The sequence below is a fragment of the Vanessa atalanta genome, chromosome 8, assembly GCF_905147765.1.
Source record: "Vanessa atalanta chromosome 8, ilVanAtal1.2, whole genome shotgun sequence".
NCBI lineage: Eukaryota > Metazoa > Arthropoda > Insecta > Lepidoptera > Nymphalidae > Vanessa > Vanessa atalanta.
The window spans coordinates 5,354,339-5,376,417 of NC_061878.1; the positions used below are offsets into that span (position 1 = coordinate 5,354,339).

Consider the following 22,079-nt stretch of genomic DNA (forward strand, 5'->3'; position numbering starts at 1 on the left):
TGTTGTTACGTTATATTTTATTACATCTACATCCAACTTTAATGGTATCAACTTTTTATTCAAACTATATAAACTTACGTATATTTGTATACGTACTCCATTTGTAGGTTACAGGATACATAAACCCTTAAATGCTTATTATATGATACGGGAAATATTTATCCATTAAAAATTAAACAATTTTGATGAAACTTTAGCTAATTTATCTATAATATATTTACACATATGTAATCACTGAGATAAATTTGGTAAACATGACATAATCTAAATAAAATTCTCAGCATAGGCCAGTCACATAGCCAGTTCCTAGTTTACTCATTGATACTTATTTAATTCAAGAATAAAATGTACTATTGTTGTTACTTTTAATATTCTCATAACGATCCAATCTAGTTAAATTCAGTTTATCGTTTGCATTCAAAAATCGTAACAAATTTTATTTGCAATAGCTATGGTAATAAAATTCAAGCTTTTGCATAGCGTTGCAATATTCATAAGGTGACTGTAAGGTATACAACGAATATATCCATCACCATCGGAGTGGCTAGCATTTATTCCCGAGAAGAGTTAATAAAATATATAGCTTTTCGTCTTTGGACATTGATTTAGATCTAGCATAACGTTTTAATAGAATAACTACTTCAGCTAAATTTATAAAAAAAAATACTGAACCAACTTTGTTAACTTTTTATTGTTATCTAATTAATAAATATTTTCCATTTCCGTATTAAAATAAAATCTATCGTTCAATAATTCTGTGATTTGTTTGATTTTCAATAATTTTATCGCCGTATATAAATATTAAATATTTCTTAATTTTGTTTACTTATTTTATAGTATTAAACTGATTATGATGGGCAAAGTGATCGCCGATGGTAAGACCTTAATTTATTTTTATACTTAGTAGAAGAGAAATCGTATGACTTAGCATGCTTCACACATTTTCTCTGCAACATAGAGCACGTATTTTTTATAGGTGCGAAGTTGACATAAGCTCATTATGTCAACGTAGTCGAAGAGAAAACTGTTGACCCGTGCGCTCTCTAGACAAAGGCTATAAGAGATGTACTAAAACTTTGATATTTAAAATATTTGAAGATGCCTCTAAAACGTCAGAAAATCCAGCAAGATTTGAACGCTTAAAATGGATTGTTTTATCACAAAATATTTATATATATAAACCTTAATTTAGCCTGTGCACAGGGACTGGGTCGGAACTGCTAGATGGTAATATATTAAATTGGTATCTAATAATTTTGAACAGATGTAAAGTTATAATGGGGCGACAAAGTATACAAAATTACTCATCCCGATAATAGCTAAATTATCTATAATGTACGCGCTAATGCCTACGGCCCTAAAATTGAAGCTCGTATAATCGTATTGGTAAATGTTATAGTTTGATCATTTTAGAATAAAAGATAAACATAAAATAAAACACAAACAATTATTATTTATTACGTAAAATAAAGAGAATTTCTGAAATCAGTGTCCCAGAAGAATTTTAATTTTTTTTTGTAATTTTTGTTCTGCTGAGTTAGTGGACCTATTCATCATCAACAAAAAAAAAAATTAACAAAAAGTATTTAAAGTTAATATTTTATTTATTTATTTTGATAAGGATTGGTCAAATAATTCAAACTAAAGTTACCAGGAAGTAAGCGAATGTAAATGAAAAATTGTGGAGGGTGTACTTGATACTGTTTAACTAAAATATTACCGGACCAGACACTGGACAAAAATATGTTACGATGTCGTGACTGGAAATCGTGTAATGTTGCGACGTCGTGTCGTGGAAACTAGCATTGCACTTTGTAAAAGTTCACGTCACGTCATTGTAACGTTTTACGTTTGCACGGCTTGATGTCGTTGAAACTATGCCATAAATAAATAAATACTACCATAAATCTGTAGTATTACGTTAGTTTACACATCACAAAGGCACACTTCTCAAATACCAGGCGTGCAGCAGAAGATCCCAGCACTTTACGGGCCTTACAAATCAGTCGAAACAATTTGTAAAATCGGTGAAAATAGTTATAAAAAATTATGCAGTAAGGTTTAGTGAGCGCCTGTCTGGATGTGTTCATTCGTTCGCCAGCTTTTCTAAAATAAATAATAACTATTTTTGATTTTATTTTATACGAGTTTCATTTTGAAAATATTGCCGTTTTCGATACAGATCAGTTTATTGTCACAATGTTTTGAAATTGTGACTTTCGTTTCGTCTATTATAACACTTTTTCTATTTACATATAAGTCTTTTAATAGTCTACATTTACAAACCTATGCGCAATAAAAACACATACATGTAGACAGGTTATCAAGGACCAATTAAATGTATTTATTTTACTGTATAAAATAGTTATTTGTGAGCGGGAAGTTGAGAGTCGTATGAGACTTGATTAAGAGTGCAGTTGTGATACAAGTACTTAAAAATAATGAACGCGACGTCACTTGAGATATGAAGCGTATCCTTCTCTAACGTCACTATACTATATACCTATATATTAACTATATATTCATAGCTATATTTATAAAGCTTTAAGCAAAATTAAGTGGTGCTTCTTTGTAGTGTACGTATAAGTGGTTTGAACGATAATTTTATTGCAATTAAAAACGTGAAGTCGTTATCCTAAGTAACCGCAGTCGGAATTTATCCAATAAGTAAAGGATTTCCTAATTTTTTTATATTTTATCATAGTTTTGATCTCATCTTTACGGAGACTATACGTCGCATTTAACTCGTGTACTTATTTTGATTATATAAAAATATTCTGATAATATATTTTCAATGAATTATGAATCATTTGAATGATGTTTTTAAATGTGGCTATGTTTCCATACATTGTCCCGACAGTAAAAGTATGACACTCTGAAGCTCTCTATCAATCCGTTAATTTATGGAAGAAGAACAAACAAACAGATATATTTTCATATAATATATAATATGAAGTAGGAATAATATTTATATGTAGTAAACCGAAATTGCAACCGAAAAAACTAATCGTTACAACGTTGATACGTCATAACAATTCACCTCGTGTTCAGCGCTGAAGGAAGACGTGAGAAAATCTGCATGAGTCGGAAGAAATTTTGATGTGTATATGCAGTAACCCGCAGTGGCTCAGCGAGATGGATTACTTTTCATATTCCACTCATCAACAGAAGAAGAGCTGTAACGAGCGAGTACTACGTTTTTGTATTTAACAAATTCACCGTAAAAAGGTGCTCTTTACATTTTTTTAATTTTTATTGCAGTGTATATACACACTCCAAACCTGAATGCAAAAAGATTTACCGTAATGTAGGTCAGTGTCATTCACTAAGTACTAAGTGTGTTTTGACAATTTATTATGATACAAGATTTTGTTACCAAGTTTGTTTGTTTGAAAATGAGATTAATTATTGATATTTTAAAAAAGTATTCGGCCCTCTCCACTGTTACAAATTCCAATGTTACAAACTATCGAAATTTACAGTAATTGTCACATAAATTACATATGTACATACGACCGCATAAATAAACTTATAATAATCCCACACTGTGCCAGAAAATTCGAATGAGTAGAGTAGGGTGCGAATATTGTATGAAATAGTAATGAGGCTTATAACATAATTGTCGCTGTTTGGAGTCAGTATCAAGCTGTCGTTACGCGAACCTGTGTTACTTTTTATGGCAACTGTCATTATCCATGTATGTATGTAACGCCAGTGACATAAATCGTGCGCGAAATAATTTGGTTAAAATGCATTGCATGTTTTCCAAGTGAGTCGAGTTGATGTAAATGGATGGAATTTCTCTGTCCCATTATTTGAATTATTAGCTTTAAAGCTTTAAATATTCACCCTGGAATTAATGTTATACAGAGGTATGCTTCTATGGACGAATTAAATGAAATTATATAATAACATTAAGCAGATTAGTTTCGATAGGTTTTCGTCATTCATTTGTTATTTAACTAATATCCAATATATCGTTGTATAACGGGTATGTTGTTATCCAGTATAATTACCATCGCTAGAGTCGCAATGACATTATAAGACGTTGACTTCATAACGTCACGATATTAAAAAATGAATTACAATTTAAAAAAAAAAACACAATATTTAAAGTATCCGTTTTTGCCTTTATGCAAACGAAAGTTATATAGTAATTTGCGACACTAAAATATCATAAATGTTAACGCAATTACTTTTTATAACGCAAAAATGCAGCTGTATAGCAATACTTACAATATCGATTACTGAGCGTTTTTGCTCTATAAATTTTCACGGCACTGTTTGAAAGTAAGCTTAGACTATTGTATTTTCCGACACGTTTCAATAGCGCTGTGTTATAGAATAGATAAAATACAAAGGGATTTCTAATCCATGTAATATTGCAGGTTGCATCGGTATATTTGAAAATACGTATTTAGTTTTAAAATAATTATTAATTTTTTAACGAGGTGTACGGTAACTATTTTTATTTGAATATTTTTAACGCTTTAATGTTAAATGATTTAATAAAAAAGGGGTTTTAACACTGAACAATACACATTCTTTCGATATATATATATTAAAAATGTATATCATTGTTAAAAAGTCGGTTTTCCATGAAGACAGTAAACTTATATAAAACGTTAGGTTAAAAAAAATAGCAACTAAGTCATACGATTGTTGTTGCAGAATATTTTTATTAAGATATTATAAAAGGTTATATATTGTCGGTGTGTGCGAAAATTGTACGAGACAATGAAAACATAAAAACATTACATGTATAAATTTATCGCCTTGTTGGAATTTAAAGTACTTACAAAACAAGAGTTGATAGTCCTTAAAATATCGTTAATTGTAAGACACAACATATGATAATGGCAATAATGTCCCCCTGACTGATTTTGATCACGGTGTGTAAACTCTAACTTTGTAGGAAATAGCGCACAAGTGTGTGCACTCTCTATTCCCACACATTAATAATTCGATAAGAAAAATCTAATTACTTTAAATATCAGGATTTGCGGCCTTATGTCTAGCCACCAGAACAAAGAGGCAGTCAGACACAATATTTTTATATAAAAAGAGAATCTATTGTGATATATATATATATATGTTTACTAATTATAAGTTATAATAATATAACATTAAGTTATAAAAGATCAGTTTCGTATATAATAGTCATTCATAAAACAAATATATTTGATATATACCTATACTAATTTCATTTAAAAAACGTTTTTTCAATTTTATCTATTGTATATTTTCTGTGGTTTTTATTATTTACAATAAATTTCACATCTAACGTTGGCTTCGTTCAATGTCTCATAATAATAAACTGTCAAAAGCTCAACGTCTAACGACATTAAAACCTATCTCGATGACTTAAGAAAGTTGATAACTCAATATATTTCAGCGAAAGGCAGGACTTTGGACGCCACTCAAGAAATAGTCGCTTTAGGCGCTTGCAACATTATTGGCGCTTTCTTTCGCTCCTTTCCAGTGAACGGTTCGTTCACCAGAAGCGCTGTCAGCGACGCGTCGGGAGTCAAAACCCCTGCTGCTGGATTTTATACTGGTATTTATAATCTTTCTTTCAATTAGCTCACTTATTTGTACATTCTAAAGAACTTTTATTTCGTATTTTCCGATACGAATTATTGGCGTATTTAAAAATTAAATCAAATATCATATGGATACGACAAAAGTCCAAGGATCGGGGGTGAAAAATAGAATTAATATTTTACATGATTTCGATATTACTACACCCAGATTATATAATTTATAGTAATGGTCTCTCCTATGTTATTATTTTAAATAGACAATGATGTAATTATAGTGAGTTCATAAATCGTATCACTCTTCATGTCAACACAAGTGCTATCAGTTTTCGCTTTGAAACAGCGATGCCGAGTCGGGGAGCTGGTCCTCCATAAATCTAAAAGTTTTCAGCATAGTTTACTGTCGCACCGACTTCAAAATTTTTGATATACTCCTTTAAAGTACACTCCGTTACTCGCATCAAGTTCTAAATCTACAGCTCTGTTATCTAAAAGTTTAGGAACTACATTAAAACGTCGGTTACCGAGAGAAATTAAATTACTCAGTTTATGTTTCTAGTTACATATCAGATAACAGTGTTATTTTAACTACATTTTATCACGAAGAACTGGGTAATTGTTATAAATTCGTTTAAAAAATATATTTAAAACTAACACTTGTATTTTTCATTTTTAATAGGTAAGGAATAAAATAATAAAAATGAACATTTTTCGTTTGCCTCAATTTTTAATGAAGTCCAAAAAAGCAACGATAATATTGCACGTGCTGCCACGGTGATACAGAATAACTTAGTGATATGATCTCAGTTAATGCGTCATAGTTTACACAATATTTGCAATTTTAAACTTAAGAGAATATATATAGTCCCTATCATAATAGTTATAAGTTACTAAATACTAAATGAAGATATATACAGTTACTTATCAGGCAACAGGAGTAGCGTAGACTCGTTTGAGTGGATTATCACCTATTCGTCGTGAGAAATTTTAATCATTCCTTACATCGCCAATGCACCACCAACCTTGGAAACTAAGATGTTATATCTAGGTAGAATTCTATCAACGATTAAATTTTTATGGTAGGCAGCACATCAGCTGCGTAATATTTATGTTGATAATTGTATTAGTTGTTGAATTATTTGGTAAAAGGGCTTTGTGCAAGTCCGTCTAAGTATGTACCAACCATTCATCATAATATATTCCGTCAAGCAATACTTGGTACTATTGTATTCGAAGGGTGAGTGAACATTTTAGTTTTCAAAGTTGGTGGTGCATTGGCGAAGTAAGGAATGATTAAAATTACTCACGGTGCCAATATGGGTTTTGAGTAACTTAAGTTGGCCCATTTGCCCTGCCATCCTAGGTTATTGAAAACTGCTAAATCTGCAGTTGTGACACTTCACTCGTTTTCCTTCGATAAACTAAATAAATACATTTACATCAATAGGTATCATAGTACTCCTGACGCTGGGCTTGCTGACGCCTTACTTCTACTTCATCCCTCGCGCGGCGCTGTCTGCCGTTATCATGTGCGCCGTACTGCACATGGTAGACATCGCCATACTTAAGAGATTATGGCAAAGTAACCGTGAGTAACTTATATTTAAATGAATTGTAATGTTGAAAATAAATTTATTTGTTTAATGTAGGGTGGTTTGTAGGATTCAATTTTATATATGAATTTTGAATGTGAATATTGGTAACTTGTAAATCGTAGTTGATTATTTGTTTTATGACAAGCTTAAGTCTGTTTTAATTTCCCTCTATTTTTTTGTTTCAAAAAATATTACATATATAAATAATAATATACTATTGAATAAGTAACAAATTAGTTTTTTTTGCCAGTTCTAGGAAATGGCTTGTATCAGGCTACTTGTATAAAGAATAATAAATTTTAAATATTATTTCGCTTTCTCATATCTTGCAATAGGTGCACCTATAATATTTTGCCTACCTATGCTTAGTATAGCATGCAAGATAAAGGATATGGAAGACAATTATAGAGTCTGATATCAACCCTCTTTGGGTAAGTTTTTGCTGGTGGATTAGTTCCTTGCCATAATATTGGATTATTGGTATTTTCTCAAAAATTATTAACCCGGAGGCCTTTATTATATAAAAAAAATATTTAGTCATCAATAGCTTTAAACCATAAAAACGTTTAAAACCAAAACCTTACGTTTTTTGCTAAAAAAATATTTACATTGAATATTCAAATTACTCATACAAATCCAAATTAAAAAAACCACTGTTACAATTATGACAACGTGGTTTGGACGCAACAATACCAGCAGCATTTCTCCGTTAGATAGCGATTCTAAGTCTCTAGGCGAAAATAACGTCACCAGTGGAGGCAGTAAGAACAAACATACATATTTTTAGAAATGTTTTCTCCCTTTGATTTCAAGTTCCAAGTGATATAACTGCAACCGGAACAAGTGTAAAATTTGGATTTGGAGACGAATATTTGCGTTTTCTCACTTTAGCATTTTACGCTGTGGCTCCGGCCTATAATGTTTCCATGATAATAGTTCGCCTGATTTAATATAGTTATGTTAAATTACTGCTATCATTATTTTTTTTCAATTAGCACTCTCTTATTTCCTTGCATATTGTTTGCATTTCTGTCGATCGTCCCATTTTCTGCTATTATTATTATTAACATCTTGATTAAAAGTAAACATGATAACGAATGTTCTTAGTTTTGGTGATGATTTCATTTTATATATAATTATTATTATTATGGACTGTCAGCTCCTGCGACTAGTTAATTGGTTAACTAAGTATAATATTTGCTTTCAAATATTATACATGCCTGAAGCTATTTAAAATTCAGTCGATAAAAGTCTGTCAGTGAATTTGTACAAAATTTAAATTACAATGTTATTTGGGCCTTATAAATATTATTTTGAATATGGAATGCAAAAGATTTCGTTGCATTTATCATTAGGTATGTTTTGTATAAATTAAAGGGTAATGCCAAACTGAACCCAAAACGAACCCAGACTGTTGATTTCAGATTGTAATGCAAAAACTGTTACAAAATCTTAAGTTTATCATATATACAAAAAAATTGCCTCCATTATATTAAAGACTAATAATAATTCATCGTCTTGAAGTTATTTATTATAATCGTCGCTGAAAATCAAAATCAAGTCGAAACAACGAAGCCAGGCATTATAAAGCATAATAATGAAAAATTTGAGCATTAATACTTATGGATCATAACAAAAGATAGTACCTGTAATTAAATGTAACAGAATATAGTATAATAGAGGAAAAATTTAATACTAGATTATATTTTAATTTAATAAATGACAAATTGTTTAAATTTCGAAAAATAGAAAGATAAACCAAAAATAAGTATACTTTAAATCGATTAATTTCGAGTAAATCAAAGAAAAACAACGGAATATAATCGGGATCCCTTAATTACGTATCTCAAATGCGTCCATATTCCCAGCATCATGGTTCCGTAAAAATAATACCATATAAAGGGAGGGTGAAGATTCATCCTGCATCGCGTCTGCGTGACGCCTGTCATTGTGAATACACTCCCGGAGGCTTAACATGAAACTCGTATAGTGAATAGAAACACACGCAACGAAAAAACGCGCTCAAGCGCTGTTTCTCTCGGTGTTTATTCATTACATACATATATATGGGCTGGCTACATTGAATTTCAATCAATTAATAAATATAATTTATAAGCAAATGTAGTCACACTAGTCTACCTACTACTACCTAGTCAGGTACTCTATGCTCAATCACTAGTTAGTTAGTTTATTGAACTGTTGGTAAATTTCTTACTACTTACTTACTTTAATTTTTTTTAAAAGTGCTTGTCAGGGCCGAGTTGGATCTATACTAATATTATATAGAGGTAATTTTTATTTGTTTGTATAGGGGGTTATCTCTTGAAGTAATGATTAATATTAAAAAATAATAAAAATATATTCACTTGTAGAAAGCTTCTTTATTTTCCAGTGCTATAGGGTATAAATTATAGGCTAGTATTATGGTATTTTTTTTACTTTATTAATAATTTTCACTCGCGGGAAACTGAGATGGGTCGCTAGTAAAGAATATTTGCTCTCTAACGGAAAATCTGCCATTTAAACGGTGCATATTTAGTTATATAATATATAATATGATGGTAATGATTTAAATATTATTTGTTATCAATTGTTTTAACAAAAATCCATGATTCAGTTAAATTCTCGTAAATTATATTTTTTTTTATTTAAATATGAGAAATCATACGAAGCATTCCATATTTTTTTAATTATTCGAGCGCATTATCAACAATGAATTAATATTTTTTAATGAAGACGATAATGTAACAATAAGGCTTCGTGTGGTGTCGTCTACAGGAAGGGGACGATTACTTTGGTTGTATGACTCTATTAGAGTTTGTCGAGGTTGACTTCCGCAGCAAGCGAATCCTTTAATGTACCCGTATATAACGTCTATATGCGCCCTAACAGCGGCTTATTTGAAATTTTACATTGAAAAAGCAAAAGAAAACCTCTTCTCGGGACTTAAACTGTATACGCTGTTGATTTTAGCTACAAGCAATGTAATCCGTAATTTTAACTTTGAAATAATTGAAGATTTCTTTTGGGATCTTTTGGGTTCGTTTATGCATAATTTATGTTAAAAATACAAAATAGTTTCTTTAAATTTCATTGAGTTATAAATATTTATCCAAATAAACTATTCACAAATGACATATGTATATATAATGTTTATATTAACTTTTAGATTTATGTATTTTTTTTTAAATAAATTTTCAGTCTTTTAGTACTTATTTTTATTTAGTTAGTAAGTTCTGATACAAAACTTTTAAATCAACCTGATCAGTTACCTGATGGTAAATAGACTAAACTATCAATTGACATTTACGCATCTAGTAACATAAATTATGTCAACAATTATAAATTAAAGTATCACACCAATAAAAAGGTTTAATTGCGTTACTTTCTTTAGCTTCGTCATGGTAATCAATAAAGTCGACACCTTTTCCCGTCTTGAATCTCTATCTAAATTAAATCTCTTATAATTAAATAACGTTCTTCTTAGTACAACGTTTGACTTAAAGGCTTAAAAATAAGTAATTAAAAAGTCTTGAAATCGTAAATCAACGCCCACAAAAAGGGAAGAATATAAATTATTACTTAGGACTAAGTTAATATCTATTGCTTAATATTATAAATCTAGCTAATGATCCTTATGAAATTGGGAATTTAATGTGAATATTCTTGAGGTCGTAATTACGGTTCGTCTAATAATCTTTTTTTTTATATCCATCGTAAAAGCGTCAAACCATAAAATTTTAACATATGTATAAGTATAGTTTTTTTTTAATCCTGACGTGGTAAACGGTCGTCTGTGTAGGTACTCGTGCCATCGATTCAATTATTATAGCTACCAAACATTAATATTATATTGCTGTGTTCCTGTGCACTGGTAATTGTAATAGTTTTAATTTCTTTCAGTGTCCAATGTCAGTAGTAGGTGGTGACCATTCACTATCAGATGACATTTGCCATATAAGTGTATATACATAAGTACGACGTGTGATATGGCGTTAGTACATGTATTATGTTACGATTTCTCATTTAAGGGTCGTAATACGTTTATTATTTTCTTTTTTCTTAATTAAATATTGTCAGAATCACAAAGTAGGCGTATTAAACACAAAAGATAATTGCCAATTGTTTCTAATAAATGGAGTCGGTAAATAAAATTTGTTTATATTAAATGTTTATGAAGTAACATAGATTGTATAGCCTCAGGCGAAGAACTTTTGAGGTTCCATATCTCACCGTGAGTTTAAAAGTTTCGAGCGTTCTCGAAATTCCCTTACATTGGTATAGCACTCTATTTAATTACTGCATCGATTGTTCTGAATTTATGTTGGATGAGTCTTTGCGAACAATACAAGGTTAATAACAAGGGGGTAACAAAAAATATACATATATAATGAATTAAATACGTATATTCGTTTATCGTGTCAAGTTGAAGACTCATAGAAATATTTGAGTAAAGAAATAGAAAACACACATGTGTGCGTGTGTGTGATAAAATCATCACCATAGCTGAAATCAGTTGATGATGTTGTCTTAACTAATTTCGGTCACGATTAGCCAACTCGGGACATATTATTGTATTGCACAAGTGAGTGTGTAAACACAGGCGCTCTCTCTAATCTCTGAGCCTCATTGCCCGATGGGATGGCAAATCCAACACGACCGAATAGAGCCCAGGGGCAGGACTTATGCAGAAGCAAGCTTTAGGTGCTTTTCGAGATACGGGATTGTACACACTTACAAGTTCGAGACTCCGGGCGGTTACTGAGAATTTTAATCAACTTGATTTGGTTGAGGCTTGAACCCAGAACCTCGTGAGCTTTATATCTATATATTATCCATTAGACCAATGAAGCAGTCGGTCAGGAGTAGGTAATAGGACGATATTCAAATATATTCAGCCTATAAAATTTAGGCTCATTTAATGGTTTTATAGGCAAATGTTTTAAAGGCAAACATTTAAATATTTTTTATTTGTTTAAGTTAATTTAATAGCTCCGACTGTAGCTTATCATAACATTTAACAATAACATTATGATAAGTTAAAATGGATAGCGATAAATATTCGAATAAATTATAATCTAAGCTGAACGATTAAATGATTGAAGTCAGGCATAGAAATGGCTATTGTTGATTAAACTAAACGTCACTTCATAGTTCGTTTCAAATAATTGATTATGCTTTACACTTATATTATGATTAGACTTTAGATTATTTGTCCTGTGGGTTGTTTGGGATGTCCTGTGGGTTGATGGCTTATAGACTTTGTAAGAAGTGGTTAATTCTTCACATTTAATAGTTAGAGGTTGCCATTAGATTAATCATTTTTTCGAATGTACTCGAAATATATATATTTAATTGTTGTTTTAATTTGCGGGGGCTTTTAAATAATAATAATAATAAATAATATATTTTTTAAATAATTATCGATTTTTCAAACTGGTATAAATCATATCAAAACTTTCTTTATTCAAGTATGCTTATTAAATGCTCGCTCGAATGTAGATTGTACCGAAATTAGCATTTTTTTATCCTGTATACAAATCTATGAATATATAAAATATAATTAATATTCAAATTCGATCAAACGCACAGGTCTATATTTAATATTATCAACATATTTATAGTGAAAATTGAATTGAAACCAATAAGCCACTCTTGTAGCAGACTTTAATTTGACTATATACATAAGTAAGCAGGTAATTTTGTGCTGAAATTCTCTAAGATTGTCATCTTGACGTCTCATTTGATTACACCGGATCCTATCTAATCCCTGTGAATCGTGATGTCGCATATCCAATATATGTTACGAAGATTCTTTTCAGACTTTGTAAATGTTTGGCGTGTAATATTCGTATTAAATGGGCTCTTGGTGTATCTAAATAAAAACATTTCATTATTTTTTTTCTAAGCCTTTGATTAAATTATCTGTGTTTAAAGCGTTTTTTTAACATTTTTCTTTTGTTTACTGTTTCCGTCGTTATCTATCTAATTATAAAGGTACTAAGATTTTTTTCGTATTTGCTCAGATATATATTTTTAGTTTATTGACAAATAAGAAAATTCGTGGATATTATATATATTATTATTAGTAAAATCGATATCAAATTAAATTCCTTATAAAATGAAAAAATAAAAACCGAAAGGTTTTTAATTATGAATAAATAAAATCGTTAATTGTCTTGAAATGAAAAACATTTTAATATCATTCTAATTGCTCAGTACATGTATAGACATGTTGTAAATTAATTTTCAGATATTTCTGAAAATTAATTACATGCAATACATACAGTGTCTGCACTATTTTTCCGTTATAAATATTACTAAGACTTCGCTGTCCGTCCGTCACCAGGCTGCATCTTGCGAACCGTGATAGACAGTTGAAATACGATATGAAAATACGTGAACTAAAATCATGTATTTCTGATCCCGCTCTCTCAAGAAATACTAAAAAAAAAACATAATATAATAAATACTAAGGGGGCTCCCAAAAATTTTTATGGTTTTACGTTAATACGGAACTCTATGTGCGCGAGAATAAGATACAGGTTAGCAATATGCTCTCAGTATCAATCAAAGAGATCGGTCAGTACTGAATACATCACTCACCTATTGCAGGCGCCACTTAATTTTTCCATATAATAACCTATACATTGAAAATCGTAAATGGTATTATTATATTTACTGAGAACACTCTCAATATAATCAATTTTTCATTTTGATCAGGATTTACTTGGTGGTAGGGCTTTGTGCAAGCCCGCCTGAGTAGGTAATACCCATTCATCGCAAATTCTACCGCCAAGCAGATTGTTGTTTTCTAGTTTGAAGGGTGAGTTGCCCTGTTTAACTATAGGCACAAGGGACTTAACTTCTTAGTTCCCAGTCAAAGCGCAGTGTCCGCCTACCTTTGCTATAAAAGAAAAAAATACATACTGCGTAACAAACAAATTGCACTGACATTTATTTTTCCTATTATTTTATCATGTAAAGAAAAAAAATGTTACTATTAAATCTAAATACATAGGCGCTTCTCAACTGTTTAAACAAATAATAATTCAGACTATTCTATTAAGCTCAAGACGTAACATAAATCAAAAAAAATATTTTAAACTTATTATAACCAAAAATATAAATCAAGAACCATAGCCAAAAAAACAAAAGAAAGTCGTTAGCTTCGGCATAAATCATAGCGAACGAAACAATAAAGAATTAAACTGTCATTTACGGCTCTCTGGTAAATTCCCTTACGCGCTTCGGATATTGTCTCACCCCTTCCGTTCGACGAACGCACGGCACATCCGTATTTCAAGCCTCAAATAAATAATTCATTATTATGGACCCCTAGTACTCTCTTTAATCGTTTCACCTAACGTCGCCTGATTTATAACACAGGCGACTTTCGTGTAATATTACTAATATCATTATTATTCAATTCTCAATTATGGAATCGGATTAAATTAAATCATATTGGAATATCAGCTATAATATCATCATATACGCCGTAAATATAATATAATAATGTAATTTCAACATACATTAGCAGCCTGAAAATTTCCCACTGCTGGGCTAAGGCCTTCTCTCCCTTGAGGAGAAGGTTTTGGAGCATATTCCACCACGCTGCTCTAATGCGGGTTGGTGGAATACACATGTGGCAGAATTTCGTTGAAATTAGACACATGCAGGTTTCCTCACGATGTTTTCTTTTACCGCCGAGCACGAGATGAATTATAAACACAAATCAAGAACTTGAAAATTCAGTGGTGCCTGCCTGGGTTTGAACCCGAAATCATCGGTTAAGATGCACGCGTTCTAATCACTGGGCCATCATCTCGGCTCTCACTTTCAACAAAGTAAAATATAATTATCGTGTATCCAACCGTGGGTGTCTAAATAAATTCGGCTTAAACCTAAGCCAAAATATATTTATTATAAATAACATTCATTGGATCGATATATTTATAAGCAATGAAAGAGTTGAACTTTTTATTGAATACTACATTACTCTCTAACCTAAAAACGCTACTGTATTTAAATGATATAGTCAAAAATGTCGCCGTTTTATAGGTTAGTCACCTTTTAATTTCTAGTGAATAGAGCATACGGATCAACTACGTGACGATCTGTAGAAAGTTGGAAAATTCTAGAAATCTTCCCATTAACCGGAGCTTTGGTCTTTGCCAAGCAAGTAGAACATTTAAGTCCACCATCCGATTATAGTAATTAAAACATTGAAATTCAATATATACAGTAATATATAGTGTGGGAAACACTGCTCAGAATTAGAGTATATTTAACTTCAAGGCACTTCATTTAAACATAGTAAACTGATAAGGGCATAGGGATTTAGGATAAGAGAAAATTCGTTACAGAATTAGGCGCTTCAACGACCTTAAAATGTCTGAAGATTCAAATTACGGACGACGGCGACGACACAACGTAAAGAACAAAGTCTATTTACTCGCTGATTTGAGGAGATAACTTCATTGAGCGAGCGTCGGTTTGCATCAAACAGTTTTGTACGTCGCCGGGTTCGATGGAGCCCAATCATAGCCCTTTGTAAGCTTTTCCTGAATTCAATACGATTTTCGGTCTAATACGAAACCTTTTCGGCTGCGTAAGACGTTATTTTTACATAGGTACTGTTAGTTTGCTATTTGCGGATAAATCGATGTGTCTGCGTTATCGTGTTAAACCTAAGATCATAGAATAAAGAATGATAGGTTTGTCAAAATTTATTCGACATTTTAAAATAACGTGTATCACAACTACACACAAAAGTATATCGCATTCTATAAAATATCGCAAAGTATCTTAACACTTTCATTTGTCATTCGAATTAAGAATGCACTTTATACACAAAAGAGTTAATACAGACTACAAACGAGAATAATAACTATATCGTTTACTATATAGAATGATCAATTGCGTAATCGATATTTTATAGTGTAATGGAAATTAATTCCATTTAATAATTACCATGGAAAATACTTTTTTTTAAATGCATTTTATTTTTATAAATAAGTAGTATATTATAACACTAATCTACTTATATACTAATACGTTCGATTCACCATATTCGATAATAATTAAATGAACCTACGCTCTATATACACATACATATATGTATGTTTGTGTAGTGAGTGCAAAATCTAAGTGGTTCTCGAGTGCAGTTCCGATGACTGCCGCAAGTACTCCAACTACATATATCAACATCAATTTTTATATTTATACATAAGAGATGTCACGGACGGTGTGCGAAACGAGTGTTGAAAAAGGGAACATGGGCAACCCGTCAATAATATGCTGAATTTGATGCATGTTCTAAATATAAATAAATATTTCGAAATAATACAATACCAAATACCATATTGCCGTCTTCCATACACATTATTCCTCTAACCCAAAGGTTGTCTGGAAGAAATGGCTTATAAGCCATAAGACCGCCTTTTGCTTGGCCAACTTTGTTTTAAAGAATATATATTTTTTTATCTCTATGTATATTTGGTGTGCAATAAAGAGTAAAATAAATAAATACCTTACGTTACTAGTAGAAATGACTAGAATGTGTCTAATGTATATAAAAGTTGTAAGTAGGAACTAAAAATTATTTTCCAGTCAATTTTCCATCCCATATACACACAAACTGACGAAATATTTAAAGAAATATTACTACTATATTGTACTTACATATATTTATTAAAGATATCATGGTATGTAAGGACGTGGGTTCATAATATTTATTGCGCGTAAATTTTTGTGCGATTCATTTATATTTTTGACTTTTTTGTCCTTTCGAGGCAAAAAGGCGTTAACGAAATATTTATATGAAGAAACGAAGCGACGTCCCTCGTGGATAGTTTATAAAATTGCTTTTTTAAATTTGTGATCGCTTGTATTTATTAATACTCTATTATAGCTTGCTAGTTGTCAAGCGCGGCTTCGCTCGCGTTTAAAAGGGTTAATTTCTTGAAGTCCAACCATGGTTCATACCAAATTTCATGAAAGTCGGTTCAGCGGTTTGGCTGTGAGAGAACAACAGACAGACAGAGTTACTTTCACATTTATATAATTAGTATAGATAAAGGGACACAACTCCTTACATATTATGTAGTGGTCCATTAACTGAAGTAGTTCCGTGTTAGTTTTTTTTAACCATGCAGCATCAAAAAGCAAAGTTCAATTAACGAATAAATTATATATTATGTTAAACAGGACTCGACCTAATCCCGTTGTTGGGCACATTTGTTTCTTGCCTCGCGCTGGGAGTTGAGCTGGGTCTGGGCTGTGGTGTCGCCATAGACGTCTTGCTGCTACTGTACTATCAGTCTCGACCGAGGCTGGATATAAAATATGTGGATGTACGTATTACGTTTATAAAACTGCATCACTACAAACTCTTTTACTTTTTTAATGCTTTTATTATATTTTTGCTTTATTTAACTAACCCACACTTATCCTTATTACTATCAATGAGGGGCAGCCTATGAAGCGCAAAGTCCATTTGCTTAATCAGATATATAAGTAATTCTTTATATTGTCAACGCGCCGCTTATGAACTCTAAGATATCTACTAACCTTTACATTTTGAAGTACGCTCTGGCACTAAAATTACCGGTGGGAAGTAAGTGGTACCAGGTCTGGTTAGACAAGCTTGCAAATACACCAGTAAAACATGTAATAAATTAAGATTAAGATTTCTAGAAGTATTTTATATTATGATACTAAAAAATCAGTATAGTAAATTAATTATCCTACAAAAAAGTTACTCTAACTGAATCTGAAAGTTAATTTGAGCAACTACTTTTTTTCAGTATTATACACAGTAATTATTTTTTATTTGAAAACAGTATTTCTGTTCGTTAATTCTGACCTTTACTGTGAACTACGTAAATAACTAACAACCAGTTTTGATGTATTTTTAGTTATTGCTGGTAAAGTTTTTAAAGTAAATTACATTTTTGTTTTGTAAGTGGTGTAGATACATAAAAATTGGCGCTACCTTACCTTATGAGTTCAAATAAATTTCCATCGAATTTAATCATTTTTAATTTTTTGTTATTCATGTTTCGTTTTAACTTGTTTTAACATACAATTTTTATTTCTTACACAATATAAATACTTATTTTTAGTACTATGTTAATCTTAGGCGATTTAATATTTATACGAATTTTTAATCTTTCCCGCGAGTTGCCTTCAAAGCTATGTAACTATCAATTTGTCACTGCATCATTCAGAGTAGTGACTAAAAGTTTCTTCAATAGCCAACGTAATTACCAAGCCGTATTTGATTGGACGAAATGTTGCCCGAATAAGAAAAAAATCTTTGACTCGTCAGACATTGCTAGATTAAATGAAGTTTTTTTTTCTTCAGAATCACTTTGATTTACGTTTTATCTAAAACTTAATTAGCAATTATTCACAGAACATTATGGATTTTCTTGCTACTGGTTCCCCATATGAACTTAATTTGTATGAATGTATGATTTCAGCTTATACTGTAGTCCTTCGTTTTCGTTCCTAAGTTCAATTTATTACCATATCATTTACTCTATACAAAAAAAAAAAAACAAACACATAGGGAACATAAAAATTCGCCTTCTCATTTATTAGTTATTTTTTTTTTAAAATTGTTGTTGTTGTTATCCTTATAAAATACGGTGTCGTTATTTACAACGTTTTTACTTTACACAATGGTAAGATAGAGATAAGCATCTTCAGGTGACATCTTTACCATTACAATATTTTAAATGGCTTACAATAGTTAAAAAACTCTTCGGCAGCTAATATTTTAAACGTAAAAGTGAAATAAAATTGCACAAAGTTTCACTATCGTTGTTTGTAAAACTCTAAATTAGACGTTATTACTTTAACAGTGCTTTATTTATTTAAACGATGAATTGAAGCGCGAAGTAAACGTTGCCTTGTGTTTGAAGTAAGAAAACATAGCATTTCATATTCATCTAAATTCTAAATAAACACGACAAATGTTTACTTTTCTAATAAGGACGCTTAGAGCAACATGGATGCCATACTTTGTTAAAAGCTTGGAAATATTGGCTGTTAGGCTAATACCAATTTTCTCTTATAAAGAAAATATTTGAGACTTGCCACTCTACCATGTTATTATAAATAGGCAGATTTTCACCATTTCATGTATATATATATATATATATATATATTTGTACCAAAATAGCAGGTTATATCAACCACCGAGCTTGATATAAAAGAAAATCATAAATTAAACAAAATTTATCATTTCAGATATATTATTTTCGGGTTAGTAGTTAAGATTACCACAGTTTATGTCCCTAAAGAAAATTCTAGAAAGTTTTTCATTATATTTCTATTGTAAAAAGTTAATAATTGTTACTTACTAGAAAATTTCTAATTGCTGTTTAGACAAGCATGGTGATACAGTTTATTTATTTAGACTTGATAACAACAATTTAACTTAAAATTAATATACTACAAATAATTACTTAAAGCCTACTGCACAAATTATAGCTCTAACGAAGTGTATTAGCAATATAAGTAGAGCTTAATGCCAAAATTATATTTACCAATCCATATTTGTAATTAAATTGGTATTATATTAATTGCATGCTGTAAATTATATATTATTACTGTAATGTATGTGTTATGTGAACTAAATGATATTAGTTGATTGAGTAGGTATCGATGGGTTTACTTGTAGCGTCATTTGTCAGACTTATTCGTAGATATACTTGTAGTATACTAACTGCAGTAGTCAGCCATTTGTTAGTATCGATACCACTTGTTAGATCTAAATTCAGATTTAAACTCAATAGTATCCGGAGTCAATGAAAAGTAAGGAGTGTAGCTTTAATATAAACCATGTAAAATAATTTGGATGCTACCCAGCTAATGTATGAGTAGTGGAGTATAGAAAAATGACGAAAATTTATTGTATACGTCTGATACTTGAGGGCTTTGTGCAAGCCGTCTGGGTAGGTACCACTTACTCAACAGATATTCTACCGCAATAACAGTACTCAGTATTGGTGTGTTCCGGTTTGAATGGTGAGTGAGCCTGTGTAACTACAGGCACAAGGGACATAACATCTTAGTTCCTAAGGATGGTGGCGCATTGGCGATGTAAGGAATGGTTAATAATTCTTACAGCGCCATTGTCTATGTGCGGTGGTGATCACTTACCATCAGGTGGCCCATATGCTCGTCCGCCAACCTATGCCATAAAATAAATCCATACTAATATTATGAATACTCAAGATACTCTCTAAACCATTTTTCATGAAATGTGGTACGGATTAACTTTTTTTTTAATTCACTCCTCGAATGTATAAAATTTGGTAAGAAGGAATGTGTGCTATGAAGTTTTATAGATTTTGCGCGGATAAAGCCGCAGATACAGATAGTCTTCTAGGTTTTTGTTGAAATGTTTTTTATATGGCTATATTAACAGTATGGTAAGTAGAGGGCTCTAACCTTCCTATCCAATATCGAATAACAATGTACGTAAGTGTATCGTTTGCAAATTTAATTAAATAATAATTCAAATAACCTTTTAAGCGTAAAGTTTCTAATTACGTTTTGTAATTTTTAGATACAAACGAATTATGTTTAAGTTAATAATTAACGAAAATTATATGTTAATTAAGATTTTATTGTTCAGGGTTTCCATTACTTGAAAATTAAGCTTATATATTTTTTTCTGCGTTAGTCATTTAAATCTTAAATTTATAAAAATATAAATAACCTTTAAATGGACTTTAAAAATAATTTTTCATGTAACATTTGTACTTGATAGATGCATTTGTTAGAATATTTTTAATGAACCGACACATTCGATTAATATAAGTCTTGTATGTGTTAATAGCTTCTGCTTAACTTAACTCTTATAAATCTAAAAGAGCAGATATGTCTTAAAAACAAGTGAATTCCAAACTTAAGTGGTAGTGCCACACTGCATACCTTCGGGTTGCAGCCGAATGGGCCGGCACGCCCGGGGAAGTACCACTCTCTCACTTAAAATCGGCGTGAAGTGGTAGCTATGTTACCGCGTTTCGTCTGGTATGTGAGAGTCCCGGAGGCCCGATACCCCCCCCCCCCCCCCCCCTTAAACATGATGGTTGTGCAGAATTTGGTTACATTACCCCAGGAGGGTACCATCAGCGACTGCGGTGGAGAATCCCTCTCTGGGCATCCATGCTCAGGACATACACCACCTGAGCAGGGATGCCCAGGCTGCCCTCCGAATTCTGGGGGGGGCAATTTTGCGCTCGCCACTGTTCGGGGCAAGCGGAGCAGGCATCATAAGGCAACCCCTACCACCCTCACTGTGGACTTCTGCAACATAAGGGGACTCAACTCGAACTTGAACGCCGTCCACTTTCACCTTGAGACGGCGAAGCCGGCCTTGCTCTTTCTTACCGAGACTCAGATATCTTCTCCTGCCGATACGACTTTTCTTTCCTACCCCGGGTATAAATTGGAACATTCCTTTGTACCACGAGCTGGGGTGTGCGTTTACGTCAGAGATGATATCTGCTCTCTACGCCTCGGCAGCCTTGAAGGACAGGACCTATCAATTATCTGGCTGCGTGTAGATTGTGACGACCATCCGCGAATCTACGCTTGCCTTTATAGGTCCCATAGCGGTAATGCCGAAACCGACCGACTGGTTGAGCACGTCCAAATGGCTACAGATTCCGTACTGCAGCAGATCCCATCCGCAGAGATCGTTATTCTTGGCGATTTTAATGCCCACCATGCCGAATGGCTTGGATCGCGCACTACCGATCATGCGGGTAGATCTGTTCTCGACTTCGCTTTAGCATATGATTTGACACAACTAGTCCCCTCGCCAACGCGAATACCAGACGTGGAGGATCATACACCTTCCCTGTTGGACCTTCTGCTGACTTCCCATCCGGATGGCTACCAGGTTATCGTCGAACCCCCTCTG

The 22,079-nt window shown here is 31.9% G+C and overlaps 1 protein-coding gene across 1 annotated transcript in view; it reads left to right on the plus strand.

Moving 5' to 3' along the window:
• Positions 1-22,079, plus strand: part of LOC125065713 (sodium-independent sulfate anion transporter-like) — a 61,384-nt gene that overhangs the window by 22,048 nt on the left and 17,257 nt on the right. Inside the window, exons 7-9 of the mRNA XM_047673489.1 lie at positions 5,396-5,557; positions 6,988-7,128; positions 17,345-17,490. Of these exons, the coding sequence (XP_047529445.1) occupies positions 5,396-5,557; positions 6,988-7,128; positions 17,345-17,490 (449 nt within the window). The remainder of the gene's footprint in view (positions 1-5,395; positions 5,558-6,987; positions 7,129-17,344; positions 17,491-22,079) is intronic.